General features: G+C 43.9%; 1 protein-coding gene across 11 annotated transcripts in view; it reads left to right on the top strand.

Annotated features, from left to right (window-relative positions):
• The window catches only part of SLC4A4 (solute carrier family 4 member 4), a 197,194-nt gene that overhangs the window by 114,592 nt on the left and 59,676 nt on the right, over positions 1-22,926 (top strand). For 4 of the 11 annotated variants that reach the window (XM_083458605.1, XM_083458613.1, XM_083458609.1 and 1 more), the window contains 3 exons: positions 4,743-4,903; positions 6,275-6,427; positions 15,015-15,091. In XM_083458605.1, coding sequence (XP_083314731.1) covers positions 4,743-4,903; positions 6,275-6,427; positions 15,015-15,091 — 391 coding nt within the window. Of the gene's footprint in view, positions 1-4,742; positions 4,904-6,274; positions 6,455-13,607; positions 13,704-15,014; positions 15,092-22,926 lie in introns of all 11 variants that reach the window. The other 7 variants (XM_083458604.1, XM_083458612.1, XM_083458607.1 and 4 more) reach the window with 2 other exon arrangements.

Here is a 22,926-nt window from a genome sequence, read left to right as displayed (position 1 = left end):
TGCAGTGGTACCTCAGGTTGCAGACGCTTCACGTTACAGACTCCGCTAACCCAGAAATAGTACCTCAGGTTAAGAACTTTACCTCAGGATGAAAACAGAAATCGTGCGGTGGCAGTGGGAGGCCCCATTAGCTAAAATGGTACCTCAGGTTAAGAGCAGTTTCAGGTTAAGAACGGACCTTCAGAACGAATTAAGTTCTTAACCCGATGTACTACTGTATTACGCAAAACAAACAGAATTAGGAATTCTTAATATACTACAACTTTTAAAACGATACTGAAACTAATTATATGGTGTGAGCTGAACTGTTGTGGATTTGAAACAAGCTACATGAGATGTAATTTGGAAACAACAAAAGTTTGCCAGACTAAAGATTTTGTGAACAAGAGTTAGGGTGGCCAAAGACTAATCATGGCACGCCTGATAGTTTCCACTTAGAGAGGGCTCCTGTTCGAGAATGATTTCCAAATGTTTCTGTACAGCTGCTGAAAAGGTTTCAGTAGCCAGAGGAGTAAAAAGCTTTTGGCTTATGATGAAAGAAACATCTGGTATTCTTACTACAATCCACTGCCACAAAATGTACTGATGGTCACCAACTTGGATGGCTTTAGAATAGGATTAGACAAATTTATGGAATATGGAGGCTCCGAGTGGCTGCTATCTTACACCTCCAGCAATGCAGTCACCATGTCTCTAAATAACAAGTGCTGGGGCTCAAGAGCAGGAGAGGGTGATTGCCATTATGTCCTCCTTTCAGGCTTCCACAGGAATCTGGTTGGCAATTTTGAGAATGGGATGCTGAACTAGGCGACCTCTGACTTGCTCTAGCAGGGCTCTAGCCGTTGCTACGTTATGCAGAGAAATTGTATTTTACCTCCGTAAAGGGGTGAGCACTATATTTCTGTGTGACAGAAGTACAGTGGTACCTCTAGTTACTTAATTCGTTCTGGAGGTCCTTTCTTAACCTGAAAGTGTTCTTAACCTGAGGTACCACTTTAGCTTATGGGGCCTCTCATTGCTGCTGCGCCGTCGTCATGCGATTTCTGTTCTCATCCTGAAGCAAAGTTCTTAACCCGAGGTACAGTGGTACCTCGGGTTACAGACGCTTCAGGTTACAGACTCCGCTAACCCAGAAATAGTACCTCGGGTTAAGAACTTTGCTTCAGGATGAGAACAGAAATCGTGCGGCAGCAGCGGGAGGCCCCATTAGCTAAAGTGGTACCTCAGGTTAAGAACAGTTTCAGGTTAAGAACAGACCTCCAGAACAAATTAAGTTCTTAACCCGAGGTACCACTGTACTATTTCTGGGTTAGTGGAGTCTGTAACCTGGAGTGTCTGTAACCCGAGGTACCACTGTACAGAAAAGGTGCTAGATGTGAACCTGTGTCAGCGACACACCTGCAATTTTTACAGAAATGTTTGGATCAGAGATTTATGTTTTTAAAATCAACTGTCATGGTCTGCCCCTGTTTCTGAGACCAAGATTAGGCTTGAGTTTTAAGGCTTTAAATTTAGTTTTACAGGCATCTTCCGAGTAAAATTTAAATTTAGTTTTACAGGCATCTTCCGAGTAAAATACATTTTTCTCCACCATCTGTGGCACAATACAGGTTTTGAGCCCTGTATTGTCTGCCTTGAAGCCCATAAAATTCCCCCAGGGAACTGGTTTGTGCACTGTAAACCAAACTTTGGTTTGGTGAGACTGTGTGAACATGCTGGTTCTCAGAGAGATTCCTCTCCAGTCCTTTTTGCTACACTGCACCATGGTTTGACTTAACACACTGGTCTTGTGGTTAAGGCCTCTCCAGAATAACTGTGAGTTTGTTCTGCTAAGTTTTGTTCTTGTCTACAGCTCATGGTCATTAAACTATGATCTTAACCACGACTTCTGGTTTGGACAACATGCTAAATTAAATGAAAAAGAAGATTGCCAACAAAAAGGACCGAAATGAACGTTTCTGCTGTTTCCTTATTTTTCCTTATTTTTCTGCTGTGAAAAATGATTGACTGGGAAAATTTGTCCGGACAAACCGTGGTGGGGTGGGGGGTGGGGAAGCAAAGTCTTGTCTTTATCTTCTTTTAGCTGTAGATTAGGACAAAGGGCAAATGCCGTCTGGTGTAGAAACATTTTTCCACACCTAAGGGCTGTTTCATAAGCACAGGCAAGGGTTGTAAACTCCTGACCTGTAGGGTAGCTTCTTTAGCTTTTAATAGCTGTGTGTGGGAGAGAGGCGCAGCAGGTGCATAATTAAATCTCCACCACCGTAATGATGGCAGGTTGAGCAGCTGCTGGATTTCGCATTAAATCAACACTGTTTTGAAGGGAGATCATGCAGGAACTGGAAAGAACGGGTTGCACGGGGCTCCCTTGAGACATTGTGTCAAACCACAATTAAATAAACTTTACTTTGTCTTGAAGATCTGAATAGACAAACCACGATTTGCAGTTGGCTGGCAAACCATAATTAAAAAAATTCTGTTTATTATTTATCAGGCCTTATTTTATTTTCCCTCCATAATATACTGGTAGTCAAATCACCAAAAAAATACAAAACAAAAAGCCCATACAATGGTACCTCAGGTTACATACGCTTTAGGTTACAGACTCCGCTAACCCAGAAATAGTACCTCTGGTTAAGAACTTTGCTTCAGGATGAGAACAGAAATCGTGCTCTGGTGGCACGGTAGCAGCAGGAGGCCCCATTAACTAAAGTGGTGCTTCAGGTTAGGAACAGTTTCAGGTTAAGAACAGACCTCCGGAACGAATTAAGTACTTAACCTGAGGTACCACTGTAAATGAGTTAGCTAACATGAATTCCTTCATACTTTTTTAAAAAAATGTTTCTTTAAATTATTGATCTAAATTATGGAAAAACTATACTGTGCATTCAAAAATATTGTGTTACTTTTACAATAATCAACAAAAATAACAAAATTTCCTCCCTTTGAAGCCATAGTTGCTGGTTTATGCTCACAGTGGTTTTGTGTGTTGTCTAAATTCATGTCTTGGTTACTGCCATTGCTCTACTTCGGGGGCTGTTACGGATTGGAGTGCTGGGAAAGGGAAGCAGACAAACAACTAAACCTTGGCTTGACACATACATTTGGAAGCTCAAACCACCAGCTGCTTTCTCAAAGTATGCTTACTTGCAAACCTTGGTTGGGTGTGATGTCTCAGTTGGGGCAATGACCTGGTTTGCATGAACGGTAAGCCCAAATCATGGCTTATCAGGACTATGGAAAAAGTGACCCCTGCTGTAGAGGATCTCACAGCTGATTTGATTCCAGCCTATTGTGGTGTAGTGGTTAAGAGTGGTGGACCCGTAATCTGGTGAACTGGGTTCGCGTCTCTGCTCCTCCACATGCAGCTGCTGGGTGACCTTGGGCTAGTCACACTTCTTTGAAGTCTCTCAGCCCCACTCACCTCACAGAGTGTTTGTTGTGGGAGAGGAAGGGAAAGGAGATTGTTAGCCACTTTGAGACTCCTTAGGGTAGTGATAAAGTGGGATATCAAATCCAAACTACCAAACTACTACTACTGCTACTGCAATGAACTTAGCCAACTTAACCAAACTGGGACTTGTGGTTTAAGCTCTCAGCAACCATGAGATGTCAAGATCTGCTAGGGCCAAAGTTGCAAGCTGAGATCCTAGATGATTGTAGTTGATTTAAAATAGTGGTTCCCAAAGTAGGCAGTGGAATTAGGTTGGGGGGCACTAAAGGGCTAGGGGGCAGTGGTGGTGGCGTGGCTGGAGATGTAAACAGACTTTGAAAAGCTGGTATCATTGGATCATTTCATCAATTCTTATTGTTTTGAATTTTATTGTGTTATCATCTTCCTTAGTGTGTCATGCAAACTGCTATTCTGAATAATTCTTTTTATAAGGGTAGGGGGCATTGAGGATGGAGTGGGTGGTGGCCCAAAAATGTTTGGGGACCACTGATTTAAACGATAAACATCTCTGGTATGGAGGTGAAATTGAACTGAGTGGTTTCTCTTTTGAATGAATAAAGACCACTGTTCATTTGAGACCGAAGAAGCAGTCACGAAAAGCACAGCTGGAATCGGAAAAGATGCTCCCTGGAATCCATTTGGGCTCTACAGTTGCAGAGATATTTGTGGCTCATGCGTAGCAAATAATAAACAGCGGGAGGCATAGAGACATGTTTCTAGTGGATACTCTGCCTTTCTGAAACTGCCTTTCCCTATATCATAGAATTGGAAGGAACCCTGAGGCCCATCTAGTCCATCCCCCTGCAATGCTTATGTTTTGTGTGCAAATCCAACTGTATTTCCGCAGGGGTTGGTTTATAACCAATATGCAAAACCAACTTTAATCCAGTGGGAAGATGAGAGATAGTATTGTTCTGATGGATGATTTTTCTGTTTCTTTGCCTTGGAGCTGACTGCTGCTCCTAACACATACCCAGTTGTATGTTTGTTTGTTTGTTTTAATTAAATGCTAATTTATATCATTTTAAATTGATGTTATGCATATTTTATTTGGTATTTTAAAGGCCATCAGGCCAAAAATCGGTATATAAATAAGCCATAACATGTAAAAAGAGGAGGGAAAGAACTTTGCAATACTTTTGAGACTAATGGATTTGTTGTGGCACGACTTTCTTAATGAAATATCTGATGATGTAGATGCTTGTTCTTGAAAGCTCACATAGCAGCGCTTCTTTGTAAGTTCATCCTTACAAAGTCTCTCTCAACACACTCTCTCTCTCTCTTGCAGGTGGATAAAGTTTGAGGAGAAAGTGGAACAGGGTGGAGAGAGATGGAGCAAACCACATGTTGCCACGTTGTCCCTTCACAGCTTGTTTGAGTTGAGGACGTGTATAGAGAAAGGGTCGATCATGTTGGATCTGGAGGCCTCATCGCTCCCTCAGGTAGTAGGTAGGTGCTTTCAAATGCAGTACTCTGGACTGTTCTACATCAAAAGAACCAACCTGGTCCGTTGAATGGGATGTTGGATCTGGGCATGTGTTTATTTTACACTGCTTTTCAGCAAAACAGCAACAGTGACCAAGCTTCCTGGGGTGGGTTGCAGATCAATAAAAACAATATGGCCTCTACTGTCAGACTTACAATCTAAAAAGACAGAACTCAAAAGGAAAATGGATTTTGAGGAAGGAGGAAACAAGCAAACTTGGGTACCAGTTCTTTTAGGTGCAAGTTAATTGCCTACTGGGATGGAAACAGTTCAAGGAGAGGATGACCCAAAAGTTGCCAGGGTCTCAGCTGTCTTGATAGTGTGCCTGTTCATCTCGTTCAGTATCTTGGATAGTCTACAAGATAGGAGTGGGGGATCTGTAGTTCCCTAGATGTTGTGGGACTCCTAACTCCCACTTTGTTCAAATATATAAAAGGATGTCACATAGAGGAGGGAGAAAGGTTGTTTTCTGCTGTTCCAGAGAAGCGGACACGGAGCAATGGATCCAAACTACAAGAAAGAAGATTCCACCTAAACATTAGGAAGAACTTCCTGACAGTAAGAGCTGTTCGACAGTGGAATTTGCTGCCAAGGAGTGTGGTGGAGTCTCCTACTTTGGAGGTCTTTAAGCAGAGGCTTGACAACCATATGACAGGAGTGCTCTGATGGTGTTTCCTGCTTGGCAGGGGGTTGGACTCGATGGCCCTTGTGGTCTCTTCCAACTCTATGATTCTATGATTCTATGTATACCTCTTGGTAGTTTCTTTGTTGTTGTTGTTTAAGGATTAAAACACATCAGTGTAGAGCAGCGGTTCTCAACCTGTGGGTCCCCAGATGTTGTTGGACTACAACTCCCATCATCCCTGAGCTCTGGCCTTGCTAGCTGGGGGTGATGGGAGTTGTAGTTCAACAACATCTGGGGACCCACATGTTGAGAAAGATTGGTGTAGAGGGTTGGGCAATATATCAATCCATTGTCCAAAACTGGTTTGAAGTCCATATCATGATACCAGTTTCATAATTTTTGACCTGGCAATATATCGCACATCATGATGTGTATGTGTGTATGTGAGTGATGCAAAAAAACCCCCTAAAGCCAGCCAGTGCTTCTATAAAGCGCCACCCTTATTTCAGACATCGTGATATATCAGTATATCGCAGTGTTTCGCTGGTGGTATATCGTGATGTTGAAAACCAGATACTGCCCAGCCCTTTGCATATGTGAACTTACACATACCAGCCTACTCTGAAACCATTTTTATTTTTGTTTACATTGATTTACTCCTTTTCTCCTCTCCCTGCCTCCCCCTCTCCCCAAATCCTCGTCTTTGCAGAGATGGTTGTTGACAACCAGATCGAGACAGGCCTGTTGAAGCAAGAAATGAAGGACAAGGTCACTTACACCCTGCTCAGGAAGCATCGCCACCAGACCAAAAAATCCAACCTGCGCTCCTTGGCCGACATCGGGAAGACTGTCTCCAGTGCAAGTAGGATGTTTACCAACCCAGATAATGGTAATGCAGAAGCCAGTGGGCTTTGGCCTTCCCGTAGAGACCCACCGAAACCCTGCTCCCAACTAACTCCATCACCATCTCATGGCAACGCATCTAACCCCACAAGTAGAGTAGCAGACCATACTGACGGATGTATCAGTTATGGGCTCTGAAGGCTTCTTAATGCTGTGGCGCATCGCTCTAACCATATCTCCGTGGGCTAACTGAGAAGAGACATGGGTGCGCTTCGTTTTTGTTAGTCTGCTTTAGTTAGTCACTTCAGTAAAGCACCTGGCGTGGCACATGCACGAAACGCACAACACAAACAACGATGTGTCCTCCGGAATAGAATCGGGCTGCATCCACACAGCAGCTCATCCCGTTTCCCTGACATTTAATTTATCTCATTATATTGGAACGTTCATGTGGTGTAAAATCAACTTCCAGAAATGGAACACAAGCTTGGCACTCATTTCCATGTTACTGGCTTCCAGGGGAAAAAAATCTGTTTGCAAACAATGTGGAATTGAATGCTAACCTTGCACTATGTCCCACTATATTCCCGGGAGTGGCTTTTATGTCATGTGAAAGCTGAAATAGAAGGTGGAAATTAGCAGTTAGGGAAACGTCAGGAAAATGGGAATGAACTGCCACATGAATGCAGCCTATGACACATTGAGCTATCTAGAATGTGTTAGACTGTAATGGCGGGTGAAAATTGTCCTGAAGTCATTTTGAGTGTTGGTGTGCAAAATAGCAGATGGGCTGTGTAATAGTCCTCTGTGAGCAGGGGTGACTCACCCATAGTCCTCTGGATATTGTAGGACTCCAGCGCCCATCATCCCCACCAGCATGGTCCATGTTCAGGGATGATGGGGGTTGTAGTCCAGCAATATCCAGAGGACAGGTCCCACCCCAACCCCCCAGCTCCAGAGGCTTTTGTTAGAATTCTGGGAAACAAGTGCATTAACTAGAAAGAGAGGGATCCTCTCTAGTCCTCAAGGATAAAAGTTCAATAGTTCAATAGTGTTGAGTTGAGAAACTTCAGAAACGCAAAAAAGGTGAACAGAGCAATCATCAGCTATATTACTACAGGGGTACCTTGGTTCTCAAACACGATGTGTTCCGGAAGCCCGTTTGGCTTCCAAAACATTCAAAAACCGAGACACTGCTTCCCATTGGTTGCAAGAGCTTCTTGCACTCAGTGGAAGTTGTGTCGCATGTTCGGGTTCTGAAAAACATTCGAAAACGGAAGCATTTACTTCCGGGTTTTCAGCGTTTGAGAACCGAGACATATGACAATGGAGGTGTATGGGAACCTAGTTAACACTGTTATCTGAAATCTCATGATTGAGTGATGTTGTCTATTGTGGGGATCAGCATTGCTTAAGGCCGTGCATCCCTGCTGGGATGAGAGGGGACTTTTCTTGCTTCTCAACATGCGAGGGAAAAATAATCTGATTGAAGAAAAGAGGGAGAGAACCACTAAGGCCAAGAATCATGGATTCTCATATGATCTCAACAAAACTTGCAACATGTGAATATTCACCCCCCCCTCCACACTTTATTATTCCAAGAAGCGCTCCTTCTTGGAATGCAGGTGGTAAGTTGCTTCTTTTTAATAAAAAGTACTTGGCTCAAGGCTGTGATAAGCAAAATGTTTTATCTGTTGGGGAAATTCCTCTTGGTAAGTATACAAAGCAGCCTTCTTCAGTCTGGTTCCTCCATCCAGATGATTTGGACAATATTTCCTACCAGCACAGATGTACCAGCGGAGCCAGATGATGGGAATTGTACTCCAAAACATCTGGAAGGCACCAGGTTGAGGAAGGCTGATTTAGAGAGAGTGGAGACAGGGATTTCTGGCTTCAGTGTGATGCACTCTGCAGAAGCCAGAGCCAGTTGTGAACCTTCTTAAATTCTAACACTGCAAGTGGCGCAAGAGCTCTCCATGCAAAGAACAGAAAATAATGAATTGCATGTAAAAATAATAATGAGCATGCTGGGGAGAAATCTTCCAAAATAGTCTGCTCTTATATTCTACTTTTCTACGGGGAAATTACAATGCATGGGATTATTGAGTATTTTACTATTGAACTCCCCATCTGCAGACTTTAGTGGGGTAGACCTAACATGGCCGCATAATATGATTGCTGCGAATGTGCAGATTGGCTGTTGGGCTTCAGTTGACCTGGCTTGTTGAACCATAGCATGATCCGAGACTTTTTAAGATGCAGACTTCGGAAGGCAAGGTGGCTTTTAAGTCCGTGCCCTACCATTCATTTTCTAGTGGATATTAAGTGCCTTAGGGGCACAATCCTGTGACACTTTCCTGGAGAGTAGGCACCCACTGAGCCCAGTAGGGCTTATTTATGAGCTGCTGAAGAGAGAGGTTTCTCTCTAGCAAAGAAATGCAGCAAGCTCATTCAGGAGGGAGAGAGCTCTCAGCCCTTCCACTCATTTTTGCAGACTCATTTAGAAGTCTGTTCTTGCAGAGTCGATGCAAGGATCACAAGATTATGCATGTGAAAGGTTTGGAACACTCTGAAGTGCATTGCAGCAATGTGTTACCAAGAGCATGCGTACAGGTGTGGAGCAGACACCTGCTTTGCACGTAAAGGGAAGGCACACAGAAAACCCCCCTGCAATTAAACCTGTGGCCTTCCACAGTAGACTGAGCAACAAGGAATTACATACCCCAACAGATGACACAAGGGTGAAGCAAAAGGTTGGGCTCAAACCTAAAATCATATGCATGTTACCAAGTATCCAATAAGAATAATTTAAAGTAGCAAATCAGAGAAAAACAAATAATCGTGTAATTGGTAAAATGGATAGTCAACCTTCCATGAGTACATCATCTCTCAATCTTGTTCAACAACCTAGAACAAAACTTTTGAATTCTTTATACAGTATACTGTTTATTAAATTCCTGGCCCATCATGAGTGCTTGGTTTTATTCATTCATTTTTATTCATGTGTACATCTCCATTAATGTGCATGATCAATAAACATAGATCAATAAAATGAATAAATGAAACACTCATGTAAAACACAACATTTGATCAAAATTTTCCATTGAAAGCCAGCCCTCCAAAGGGAACAACTTGCAATCCTCACTCCCCAGTGTAGATAACCCTGAATTGCATGATGACTTGCTCATGTTTTGGGGGGGGGGGAATTCCATGTGGTTCATTCCATATATGTTGATTTAGAATATTCTATAAATTTGTTGGCATGCAGTGATTTGTAGTAAATCTGTTGCTAAAGCTATGCTGTTTAAATCTGCAACCAATAATTGATTCTGACTGTAAATCTTATGTCCAAGGAAGTGGGGCTTTCATTGAATTATGTGGCTAGCACTGTGTACTTTTCGTCTCTAGAGGTGGTTTCACCTATCTCGTGTTTGGGTACTCTGTCTAATGATAAGTGCTTCTGCTAATTTTTTTTCTTATTAATGTAAATTAGTAGCATCTTTAGCAAGGGTTGTGTTCATAGAGTCCTACATTCAACTGTTTCAGAAGCCAACTTGCTGCAATGCTATCCAGAGCAGCCCTAATAGGGAAAGATGGGAAATTAAATAACTGATGGTTTATCTAAAGTGAGACAAACCATGAGCCTGGGTCCAGACAACATGTTAAGCTTAGCTCCAGGTACCGTGGCGGCAGCAGGACTGGGAGAGGAATGCAGTGTTCGTAGTTTCCTCTCTTAGTGCAGTTATGCTAAGCTATAGTTTGGCTTAGCGTGACGTGCGAATTATGTCATTGGCAGATTCATGTGGAGGAATGCATTCTCTAAGTTGTTCCCACTTCACTGATGGGAAGCTGAGGTCTGGGAGAAAGTTGCTTGCCGCAGCGAGTCCATAGCAGAAGCTGGATTCCGCATTCCACACATCCCAAACCCCATCTCTTTGTCCTTTAGACCCCATAGACTCTAGAATATTTTATTTGTTAAGAAAGTATTTCAATGCAAATGTTTGAGAACTGGCTCCATCTCCAAATGCTGCTCTTTGCCAATCCTTGTGTTTGGTTCCAGGCTGCTTTGCATATACTGCATATTTCTGCATGCTCCATATTTCCTGCAGATCTTTTCCTTGGTGCTTTTGTTTGCTATAGTGCAAACAATAAACTCGGTGCTGTAAACAGATGAACAAGATGGGAGGGGAGCGAGGGATTTGACGTAGCAGGCGATTTGGTGAGGGAGAAGATTTAAAGAACTGCTTGAATGAGCATTTAGATTTTGGTTTAAGGATATTTTTACTCAAGTGGGACTTTCATTGGGCTGGTTCTCACCATGGTTTAGCATTACATGCACAAGCTAGAATAAACCTAGGGTTGCCATACGTCTGGAATTTCCCAAACATATCCAGAATGCTGCTGTCTCTTACAGTGTCTGGGTGGAAATCGGTAAAATGTCTGGGAAAACCCAGACGTTTGGCAGCCCGTTTTGGCTCAAAAATGGCATTTTTCTCTGCGATTCTGAGCAACAAACTTTTCACTATAAAAAAATTCCTTCCAGTAGCACCTTAAAGACCAACTAAGTTAGTTCTTGGTATGAGCTTTTGTGTGCATGCCAAGAACTAACTTAGTTGGTCTTTAAGTTGCTACTGGAAGGAATTTTTTTTATTTTGACTATGGCAGACCAACACGGCTACCTACCTGAAACCTTTCACTGTTTGAAATATGGCAACAAGCTCCTCTTGTGTGGAATGACCAGTAGGAGAATCTTCTGATGCTTAGAAGAATGTTGGCTGCTTGTTCTGTATGAACCAGAGACTGAGGTTTAAAACAAACTCTAGTAAACAAACGGACTACAATACCTGTGTTTTGCTGATTCCAACAACCCTTCAGTTTCTTATTTTGTATGTAACAACAACCCAGGATTAGTGAAACCAAATTCTGGCTGCAGAGGAGGAAGAGAGGGGAGTTCAGAAGCTCAAGACTTTGCTCAGGCTGGTTCTAGCTTGTGCACAACAGTGCAGCTAAACCATGGTTTAGTGTTACATGTGAACCGGCTCATTGAATTACGTGGGCATGCTCAGTAGCACTGGTAGAACAGCTGCTAGCAAGGAGAGGCTGAGATAATTCAGAAAAGGCTTGCTGAGACTCTGGTGGGCCTTGAACCAAGAATCTGAGGGTCTGGGAACAGAACTAGTAAGTTACTGTGGACTCAGGCATCATAGTCCTTTGGGACATGACTAGCCCTATGGGTCTTCTGTATTGGCCATGGCAGTGTTTCTCAAACCTGGATCTCCAGCTCTTGTTGGGTGACAACTCCCATCATCCCTGGCTGGCAGGATCGATGGTAAGGGATGATGGGAGCTATAGTTCAACAACACCTGGAGACTCAAGTTTGAGAAACACTGGGCTATGGTATGGCAGGTGAACAGAGCAGGGCTTTGGGTTGGTGTAGTTCAGTCAGAAGCCAACAGCTTGAGCTATTGACCTAAGGACTTTCCTCCCAAATACTGATTCAAAGAGAAATGCCTTAAAAGTTGAGCTAGTAGCCATGCTAGAAATTATTTTTGATCTCACTGCTACCCTTTAGGATAAAACAATAGTTTGGAAACATATAATTTATCATTTATTCATCACAATTACTTATTCAAGCTGAAAGTTGTTAAAAATGCATTGAGGCAGCAGTTGACAATAAGGCGTGTTGTTGGACAGAACAATGGGGTTTTATTCCTTTAAGTGTCATTCAGGTTATTCTAAATAGCTGAATAATGCATCAGCAGAGTTTAGAAATAATGAGAGTAGAAAGAGGAACAGAAGGGGAAGGGTGTGCGAAAGAAGAGACGTTTCTCCAGGTGATGCAGATCATTGGCACGTTATTTGAAGTGTTACAAAATGGAATACATTCTCCCCCCCCCCATTGTTGTGCATGTTGGCTGTGAGTAACAGCTAAAGAAACCGCTTTCTTTCTAAATTCTTCAGATGTTTTCTGGGTACCGTTGTCAGGATGCGGGTTAGAATCCAGTGACAGCAAAAGATTTGGCCACCTGTTATGACCTTTGGTTGCAGAATTTGCTGTGGTTATTTACAAAGCGTTAAGCCACAGAAGCATCCGACAACCTATTCATTGGACGTAGGTGTTCAGAAGGAATCCCATTCACAGAATACTAGAGTTGGAGGGACCCCAAGGGTCATATAGTCCAAGAATGTCAGCTAAAGCATCCACGACAGATGGCTGGTCATCCAACCTCTGCTTAGAAACCTCCAAGGAAGGAGAGTCCACAGCCCCCTAAGGGAGCCCATTCCACTGTCAAACATCTCTTACTGTCAGGAAGTTCCTCCTGATGTTTAGTCGGAATCTCCTTTCTTGTAACTTGAATCCATTGGTGGCAAAATAGGACATTGCAGCCCAGGTAATACATTCATCATTGGGCAAACTAGGAGTATTTACACTTGGACAGCAAAACTTACATAGACATTCACTTCCGATGTCATGGAAAAACACTATTTCTCCCACAAACGACTATTTCAGCTTCAAGTGAGTGATCTTGCTTAATGTCCTTACATCTCTACAAACAGATGCTGCCATAAGTGAGCATTTAACCTGGAGTGCTCAGGTATCAACTCACATCAACCCCAGCCAGCATGTGTCTGTTTGACTGCTAGGATAAAATACAGTACTGTCACTCAGAGGTAATATTTTTCAGCCTAGGGCTCATTCCCAGAGGTTAGCTTCCAGATCTTCATTAGTGAGGGGGCAGGAATATTTGTATGAATGAGCCACCCAATTGAACTAGTTTCCTGGATTGAATCTGACTAAGTTGTGGCGATTATGTGTTTGCACCTTGCCATTTCCTCTTTCTCCTTTTATTTTGAATATTTAATATCTGTATATACAGGCATCCTTCACGTTTGAGGGTTGCAAAAGGGCAAATATTACAAAACACTGAAAATGCACTCAGTGCCACGTTTTCTACAAGTGCATGGCAAAACATGGTGTTGGAACGGTCTCTAATTGACCTGCGGATGTGCGTAGCTCTCTGTGTTGTGTTAACACGAGTGTCTGAATGCTTTTCTGTCTTAACTCTCTTGCTTCTGCAGTTGCTTTGGCCTTTCTCTTTCTCCTCTGCCTTAACTCTGCTGTCTTCCTCCTCCTCCTCCTCTTCCTCCTTGCTGCTGCTCTCGAATGCGTGCTCTTCCTCCTGCTTGCGACTCTAAAGCCCGCAGCCCGCTTGAGAGCTCTGTGCCCTGCCTAGCAACCCGCACGTTGGATGATGAAATCCGGGTGCAGCGCAGCCCCAGCGTGGGATGGCTAAGTAAGTGGATGGCGGGAAGGGAGTTGCACTTTCCAGGGAAACGGTGTGCATGAAGGGGGTGTGGTTGTGTGTCGGGGGATCAATCTGGAGATGACGACGACATGCAAAAATGGTGGGCTTCCAAGGAATTAAAGCTCCAAAATACATCTTTGCCTGGGGAAAACTGACCCTATCCTTGAACCAGAAACTCTATGAGCTAAGATGCTTCTGCTACTGCAGACTTCAAGGAAAGGGGAATGCAACAACATGCCCTGTGACTGGCAGGCAGACTAAGTACTCCAAAACCATCCTTCTAGTTTAGTTTGGTCAACAGAGCCATACCACATGGTTGCTACAAGCCAGTCTTAAGTCCACTGCTCTCTAAACTCGCTGACCTCAAGGACCCAGAACTAGATGTTCAGGTAGAACTGCCCTTGGCTGTAGCCTGGCCCCAAACCATCTGTTTGATGTTGTATCTAGGTCGGTTCAGTGCAGGACAGCTGCAAAGTTGGGGTGTAGGACCTGATTTCCATGATGCTACTGAATTGAACTCACCAGGCCTCCTTGTGTACATGACCTGATAATTTCCTTGCAGTGGTGGTGAAGGTTTATCACATATGGAGAGTTACAATTCAACTTCCCTCACTAATGCAGTGATTAAGGATGTTGCCTAGTGACTTGTTAATTCTATCAAGTCGTGCCTGAATAGAGGTTTGGACCATATCTCAACCCAACATGGAAGCACTACATGCACAAGCTCTGTAATTGATTTTACCCTCTTATTTATTTTGCATGTTCTTTATGTGACTCAGAGGCAAAAACAAGCTGAAGATGAAGGGAACCTCCATGGGATTATCAGCTAACCAAATCAGGATGTTTTTGTTTTACCCTCATGTTGATCCTAAATCTGTAGCTCAGTCAACATGCTGCTTCTTGCATCATTTTCAGTTAGTAGAGTGAGCAAATCTTTCACCCCTTCTTTCTGTCAACTTTTGGTTTAGATGTACATAAAAGTTCAAAGTTTTCTGATCAAGGCCTCTGAAAACATAACCTTTTGCATGTTAGTGAAGTCTCCTATTGAGTTAAGTGGGGAGAATCAAGAATTTCTCCAAATGAAATTGTTGAGGATAAAAGAGACTGCCATATATACATGTATTCTGCCATTGCTTGGTGTTGGTACTTGCTTTAGCAGATAGCAGCCGTCTTATATTGAGCTTTCAACCACCCTTCATGTAACTGGCAAACTGCCTTGCTCGGGTATTGCTGTGGCCCGAGTCTCTGTGTGTCCCTTAGCAAACGGTGTTTTAACAGACCTTGGTCTTGTTCTTGCAGGCAGCCCAGCCATGACGCACAGAAACCTGACTTCCTCTAGTTTGAACGACATCTCTGACAAACCTGACAAAGAGCAGGTAAGCCTGGAATTCCTGATCATCATTTCCTTGCAAAGATGTACCGGGAAAGAATGTGATGCTCAGGAGGAGATGAGCACTTTAAGATGAAGGGAAAACGGGAGCAGTTGCCATTTTTAAAGCACGGGCTGTTTTAAGAGGCTATCGTCTTATTGCCAGTGTTGAGTTGGAGACTCCTGACTTGGTGGTTTATCACTTTGCCCAAGAGATCCTGCAGAATTCTTTCAGCTTTTCAATAGGCCAAAGCAAGCCTGCCTGCCCTTTTTCTGTTGGAGAATAAAGCTCTTAATTTCTAGAGTTTTTCCTCTATCTTTCACATAAGGAGGTCAAATGCAAGTGGTGTTGCAGGTCTAAATTCATTCCCCACTGCTGCCCTTCCCTCATACTCTTGCTTTCATTCAAACTTCTTAATTATCAATCGCTTTAGAAAAATTCATCCCTAACTAAGACAAGGAGCAAGAACAAAGCTTAGGTGAAGATAAACAAGGTTTACCAAATGATGGAAACGTTCAATTGGCCTGTTTTGTTTATGTGTGCGTAATCAGTTGTAGGTTTTTGTTGTATGTTACACCAGCATTTGACAACTTGGAGCCCTCCACCCCAGAGGTCTGAGGAATCCTATCCCAAGTTCAACACCAATTCCTCCCATCCATCCCAACACACACACACACACACACACACACACACACACACACACACACACACAGCAAGGTTCTGGTGAGCTGAAGTACTGCAAAATGGTTTTGTTAATCTCATAAAGTTGACAAAGAAATCATTTTGATGGGGTGGGTGGATGAGGGTGTTGATTTGATCATGCTGATCCTTCAAATTCTGTCTCACACCAGACAGATTCAGGTGATATGTGTGTGCTTATATATAGAGAGGGGGGGGGGGAGAGAGAGAGAGAGAGAGAGAGAGGGAAGTCAATCTAAGTGCAGCAAGGGAATAATACATTATTTAGTGGCATCTTGAGGTAGATGAAAAGACCTTTGTCTTTTCCATGACAGCTGACTGGCTTGCATTCATTAGTTTGCTATGCTTCCTACAAGTTTGACAATCCTCAAGGCTTTGTTTTGAAATGCCATTCTGTTCAGAAAATAAATACCGAAAAATTGGAGAGCTGTATCACTCTCTTGGTTTGTTTTGCTTTTTTGTCCACCGGAGGCTAGAGGGTGGGGTAGTATGTGCTGATATACTGAAGTTTCCTCGTTGTTTTTATTTTCCTTATTATTATCATCCTTATGTCCATGACAACCTTATTTGCATCAGGATGGAAACCCATTCTTCCTCAAACAGAGAAAGTGATAAAACTGAGCAAAGACACTCATCTGACCTACCCTAATAGGTCATGTTTCATTGTAGGAAGCTATGGCTATTTATGACAGTCAGCCAAAGAGAACGGACACTGAGGTCACCATTCACTTCATGTTAAATCATTTAAATCCCATCGACTGCAGAGAGGAGGGGATTAGGTCCAAGCAGCACTCGTCTATATAGTGGCAGTTAAATATACTCTGTGCTTACTTCCCAGCTCATCTAGAAACCCTGTTTTGCTCAATCCATCGCTGCTCTTTCAACCGCACAGAATATTTTAAGTTGTGCAATGGAGCTCTCCACTTCTCTCCTTTGCAGCCCCCTGCCCTCCACACCCTCAAAATTTTCTCTGTAGGTTTGTGGGACCATCCAGAAAAGACTCAGAGTGCATGATTGGAGAGGACAGGATGGGGAAAGACCTGTTACATGAGCATAACTATACTTGTATGACATTAGGCAAAGGTAAAGGGACCCCTGACCGTTAGGTCCAGTCGTGGACAACTTTGGGGTTGCGGTGCTCATCTCGCTTTACTGGCCGAGGGAGCTGGCATACAGCTTCCGGGTCATGACCAAGCCGCTTCTGGTGAACCAGAGCAGCGCACGGAAACACTGTTTACCTTCCTGCCAGAGCGGTACCTATTTATCTACTTGCACTTTGACATGCTTTTGAACTGCGAGGTTGGCAAGAGCAGGGACCGAACAACGGGAGCTCACCCAGTTGCAGGGATTCGAACCGCCGACCTTCTGATCGGCAAGTCCTAGGCTCTGTGGTTTAACCCACAGCGCCACCCGCGTCCCATATGACATTAGGTATCGCCCCATAAATTTGGTCATCTAGTAAGTGGTCTTGCTTGGTGCCTTCGCACGTGTACACAGAGAGTAAAAATAAATAATCTCAAATTGCCTACTTCATCTCTAAGCAGATGATTCTGTGTTCCGAAAGGTTTGTGTATTCCGTGTCAGCTGAACTTAGGTTCTAAAAACGTTCTGTTTCACCGCAGGCCGACATGATTTCTGGCAGCCAGTTAGCATGCATTTTTATTCAGGAACTGTATCAGTTAAACAATGGGATAACTGATTTATATTAGTGGTTTTAGACAAGCATTTGTCTCACTGATTTTTAACTCCCCGTTACTGAATCAATCTACCCCGACCATGTTTTCTGTTTATGGGTTCAGCCACTTTGCTCATGTCCAGAAAATAGTGTTTCCATTTCTTTTAGTGACCCTGGGATTTCTAGTGTGAACAACCTGCAACTGTGTGGTATTAGAATAGTGGACTCAGTTATGCAATGGCATAAATGAGAATGTTACAGTCAGCAGTGTGGTAAGACAGTAACCAGGATTCAAGTTAATCTGTGTTCCAGTAGGGCCTTATTTATTTATTTATTTAAAAAGCACCCAGGGCCGTTCGGAAGTTGCTGGAGATGCACTTTTGTTGCCTTGGGCAGTCCAGTTGCCTAACTGGGTGTCTGTTGGTGCTACAGCAGTGCTGGATACAAGCCAGTGAGGGCAATAGCCATGGAATACAGTTTGTGTGTTTGTTTGTGTGTATACATGCATGTGGGTCCACACGCTGGAGAAGACTCGTGTGATAGGACCCCTGCTTTTTAAAAATGTCCCTCGTCTGGTTTTGTTTGAAAACAGAAGCAGACTCTAGTACCTCCCAACATAAAAGACCCCAAATTTATTTCTTAAATCCCTCCTGTTTGGGGATTATGCGAAGGCTCCGCAGGAAACCAGGTTCCAAGTGCTTTCACCCTCCCTTAATGGTGTCGCTGTTCCCAGAACCCTGCAGAAATCTTTCAGTTCTCTGTGCTTTGTTTAAATGTCCTTGGCAAGCCCTTATGGACGATGAATCTCAAGGACCTTTCTCCCCCATCCCCCATCTCTCCTCCTCCCCACATCAGCTTGCATTTTAAATGCATGCAAGTTAAATAAAATTTGGGTAAAGCAGCACTGGGGGCTATGCTTGCTGCTCAGCTTCACACAGTTCCATATAGAAACCGCAGGAGAGTATGCACGGATATTTACAAACGCGCTCAGAGCATGTTGAAGGGAAGTGGGTTCCCCTGCCTTTGGGGAAAAGTGCATGCTTAAGATGCATAATGTGTTCAGATGAGTGTAGCCAGCTGGACCATTGATTTGATGATTTGCACAAAAAACCCTTGTCCCCAGTGTTTGCAGCACTTCCCTGACTCCTGTGTTTCCATATCAACAGTAAAGTCTCTCTCTCCCTCCATTCCTCTGCTGCTGGCCAAAGCTAATTCTAAAGTTTAAAAGAAGTTGGCCTGGATGGAGGGGGGTGTACCCCATGCTTGGTTCTGCTAGAGATGTTTCCAGGACTTCCTGCTTCTTGGAGCTCAGTTCATTGATGGATTTTGTAAGGGCCAGTTGCAGCCTCTCTTTTCTTTCTTCTGTCTGTGCTGGCGATTGTTTAACCTTCCCCGTTGCTGGGGCTATCCTAATTACCGTATCTGATTGCCACGGTGACCTGGATTCACCCTAGACCAGCCTTGCCCCACCTCGGCGGAGGGCACCAAGTTGAGGAAGGCAGACCCAGAGAGGACTCTGGTGTAGGAGGGAGAGCGCAACTTTTTGCTTTGACACCTGTTTGAAGGGAAGCCAGTTTACAGGTCACCAGCTAAATTTCAGAAGATATGCTGTCAGATCTCTGAACTAAGAGTGTCAGGTGTAAAAGGGACAGTAGAGAAAGCAGAGGGAAATAAAGAGGGAACGGAACGCAGGGTTCAGCTGTGAAATTTCCATAGAGCTGCCTATGAATTATAGCTTGGACATTCCAAATTCTTCACATTTCTCAGTGCCTGCATCAAATTCCTAGGAAGCCAGGTGGTTAGATATCTGGGATTTCCACTCCACCCCTAGCTCTTCTGATACACTGGATATTTCAGAGCAGAGCTGAGTAATGCCTTTGGCGCCAAGCCATAACAATGGTGAGTTCATGATAGGAGAGATACAGGTCCCTGCAACCCTTGCCTTGGTTTCTCTTCTGTGTTCAGATCCAGGCCTGGTTGTATACTATATGGTAGGCTGCTGTGTTTTCTGCATGCGCTGCTCATAGCGTGACTTGGAAGCTCTGCATGCCTCTTTCCTCAGCAGCCCCATGACCTCAGGAGCTCTTCCTGAGCCACCTAACCTGCCTCAAGGCTCCCCTTGTCATCATACTTGACATAAAAGATAATAAAGAGCAGGCAGCTACTTGATCTTGTTGTTGGGTTGCTTTTTTTAACCAACTTATTTAAATTTTACAGTCTGCTGCGTCTAGAAGACTGTAGCTTAAAAGTAGAAAGCAAGTTTAAAAGTCTTACTAAAGCAGCACTAAAGCAGGGATGCGGGTGGCGCTGTGGGTTAAACCACAGAGCCTAGGACTTGCCGATCAGAAGGTTGACGGTTCAGATCCCTGCGACGGGGTGAGCTCCCATCGCTCGGTCCCAGCTCCTGCCAACCTAGCAGTTCGAAAGCACGTCAAAGTGCAAGTAGATAAATAGGTACTGCTCCAGCAGGAAGGTAAACGGCATTTCCGTGCGCTGCTCTGGTTCGCCAGAAGCGGCATAGTCATGCTGGCCACATGACCTGGAAGCTGTACGCCAGCTCCCTCGGCCAATAAAGCGAGATGAGCGCCGCAACCCCAGAGTCGGCTATGAGTGGACCTAATGGTCAGGGGTCCCCTTTACCTTTACCCTTAAAGCAGCACAGACATAGCAAGAGATCCCACTCCTCTCAAACAGGCACAGTAACTCCTTAACACCCAAATGAAATAAAAGTGGGGGCCAGAGATCTACAGAAAATGTCCCGTTTTCTGGTCTGAGAAGCAGCCAAGTGCCTCGAGTAATGCCCACTCACTTTGTGGCCATTTGAGATTGGGAGTCTCCAGGTGCTTCCACACTGAATGCATCTACCAGTCATCAAAAGCAGCAGCTCCTCTAGGCATGGGGGAATTCGCAGCAGAGTGAGGTTACAATGCTATGTTTGTATTGCTAGATGTTACTGGGATGGAGAGGAGGAGGGATATAGAAAGCTGCCTGTTGCCAAGTCGCACTATTAGCCATCTAGCCTAGTGTTGTCTACACTGACTTGCAGAAACTCTCCAGTACGCCAGGCAGAGAAAAGTCTCAAATCACATCTGTCATGGATGCTTCAGCTAAGTTTCCTGCCTTGCCGGGGGTTGGACTAGATCATGCTCCCTTCCAATTCTACAATTCTGTGGTTCTGCACCCCCTTCTAACTGACCATGTTAACTTACAATGTCAGGGGCCAGGAGAATCTATGCATACCATGTGCTTTATTGCTAAGCAATGGGTCATCTCCCCCAAGAAAAGGAAGAGTGGGGAAGGCTCCATTAATCATTCCTGTTGGTTCGTGCTAAGTGAGTGGTCTACCACTGGAGCTAATTCCCCTCCACAGAGAGTCACAAGGCTTTTGTGTTCAGCAGCTAGCACCCATCTCTCCCCCCCCCCCCAAATCTGCAAACGCACCATTGGGAACAGTATTTTCATTTGTGTGTAATGCAGGGGTCGGCAACCTTTTTCAGCAGGGGGCTGGTCCACTGTCCCTCAGATCTTGGGGGGGGGGGCGCGACTATAGTTTTTTTTTGGGGGGGGGAATGAATGAATTCCTATGCCCCACAAATAACCCAGAGACGCATTTTAAATAAAAGCACACATTCTACTCATGTAAAAACATGTTGATTCCCGGACCGTCCGTGGGCTAGATTTAGAAGGCGATTGGGCTGGATCCAGGCCCCGGGCCTTAGTTTGCCTACCCATGGTGTAATGTATTGGATTATCTGTCAAAATAAAAAAATTCCTTCCAGTAGCACCTTAAAGACCAACTAAATTAGTTCTTGGTATGAGCTTTCGTGTGCATGCACACTTCTTCAGATATGTGTATATCTAACTTAGTTGGTCTTTAAGGTGCTACTGGAAGGAATGTTTTTATTTTGACTATGGCAGACCAACACGGCTACCTATCTGTAACTGGATTATCTGTGGAAGGGTAACTCTGGATTAGAAGGGGCAGTGAGAAATGGAATTGGCATTCTGATGCCAGCGATGCCGTGTGGATGCTGCAAAGAACTTGGATGCGCGAGGAGCACCCATCGCAGAGTAAAGATCCACTCTTAGCTTTCAGTTCAAGCCCGCTATAGGCTCAGTTTAGGCTTTTAAGTCCACTTTAAGGGGGAAAGCTCTTCGTATGTTCTTATCAGACAAACAGCTGTTTCCTTTGCCCTGGGCACTCTGAGAATTGTAGCTCTGAGAGGGCGAGCGTAGCAGTCTCTAACAGAGAATCCTCACAAAATAAAATTCCCAGGATTTTTGGGGGTAGAAACTATAAAAGTTAATCTGGAATGATATTGTTGTATTGTAGTAATATACACTTTTAGCTGGGATAGATTGGAGGGAAATGCTTTTGTCTATAAAGGTATTCAAGCAAGGGAAATCCCTTGCTTTTGATATTCCTTAATTGCCCTGGTCTGCTTGCCATCCTAGTTCCTTCACCATGTCAGAGTTGCCTGTTTTGCTTGTAGGTATAAATTGTAACAAACTTGTCTTAATTCAACCCCCCCCCCCAATCTTTCATTATCTGTGTTATGCTATTACTGCAAACATGCACCCAGAGGTGCATGGTATATTTGGACACTGGGTGAATTTCATAAAATCCCAATCGATGCATATTGAGTCAACATTTCTTGGGGGCTGTGTGTGTGTGTGTGTGCGCAAGCTTTTGACTTTCACAGATCTCTTCTTCAGAGCAGCCTTTTCACCACCGACTGGTATTGTCTGCTTTAAGTGGGAATGGAAGGAAAGAAGTAACAGCGGATAGAAAGATAAGGAGCTAACCCTGTTAGCATTTTTAAGCTGTTGGCAAAATGTCTTAAGAGAACACATCACAGCAACTAACAGAGGCAGGACTTGATGAAGTCGGACGTATTGGGAGTGGTGAATTAATCTGTGAATTACTAGCATAAAGATTTTAGCTGAAGCCTTCTGAGTGGATAGGGTCACTCTGGGACAATGTGGAGGAGGAGGAAGAAAAGGGGTGAGATAAAGTTAGATACTATTTGGACCCAGATAGGTGATGGTAGATGTTGGTGATGGAAGAGGACCCAGAAGAGAAAAAGCCATATTCAGGGAGAGAAAATAAAGTGACTGCATTCTTTGGAAAGTACAAAACACTCGACAGCTGGAGATTATTCAATAAAGACTAGCATCTTCTGTTAACAAAACATACCTGCATGTTGACAGCAGTTTCTCAGCTCTGCAGTTGTTTATTTACGCCCATTAACCTTATATCATTGTGTCCGTGTCTTCATTTCACTGGGGGGAGGTAACTTGCCACGCAACAACAATAATATTCTTTGGGATGGAATTGAGCGCATACTGGAAATTTAGGTTTGTGTAATTAAAATGGATTGCAAGCAATGACCATTTTAGGCATCTCCCAATAGGTGTGGGATTTTAGGGACCCTGTAAACATCTGGGTAGGGATGCGGGTGGCGCT

Source organism: Podarcis liolepis, assembly GCF_965112155.1.
Source record: "Podarcis liolepis genome assembly, chromosome: 9".
NCBI classification, from domain to species: Eukaryota; Metazoa; Chordata; class Lepidosauria; order Squamata; family Lacertidae; genus Podarcis; species Podarcis liolepis.
This window is presented reverse-complemented; position numbering and strand designations above follow the sequence as displayed.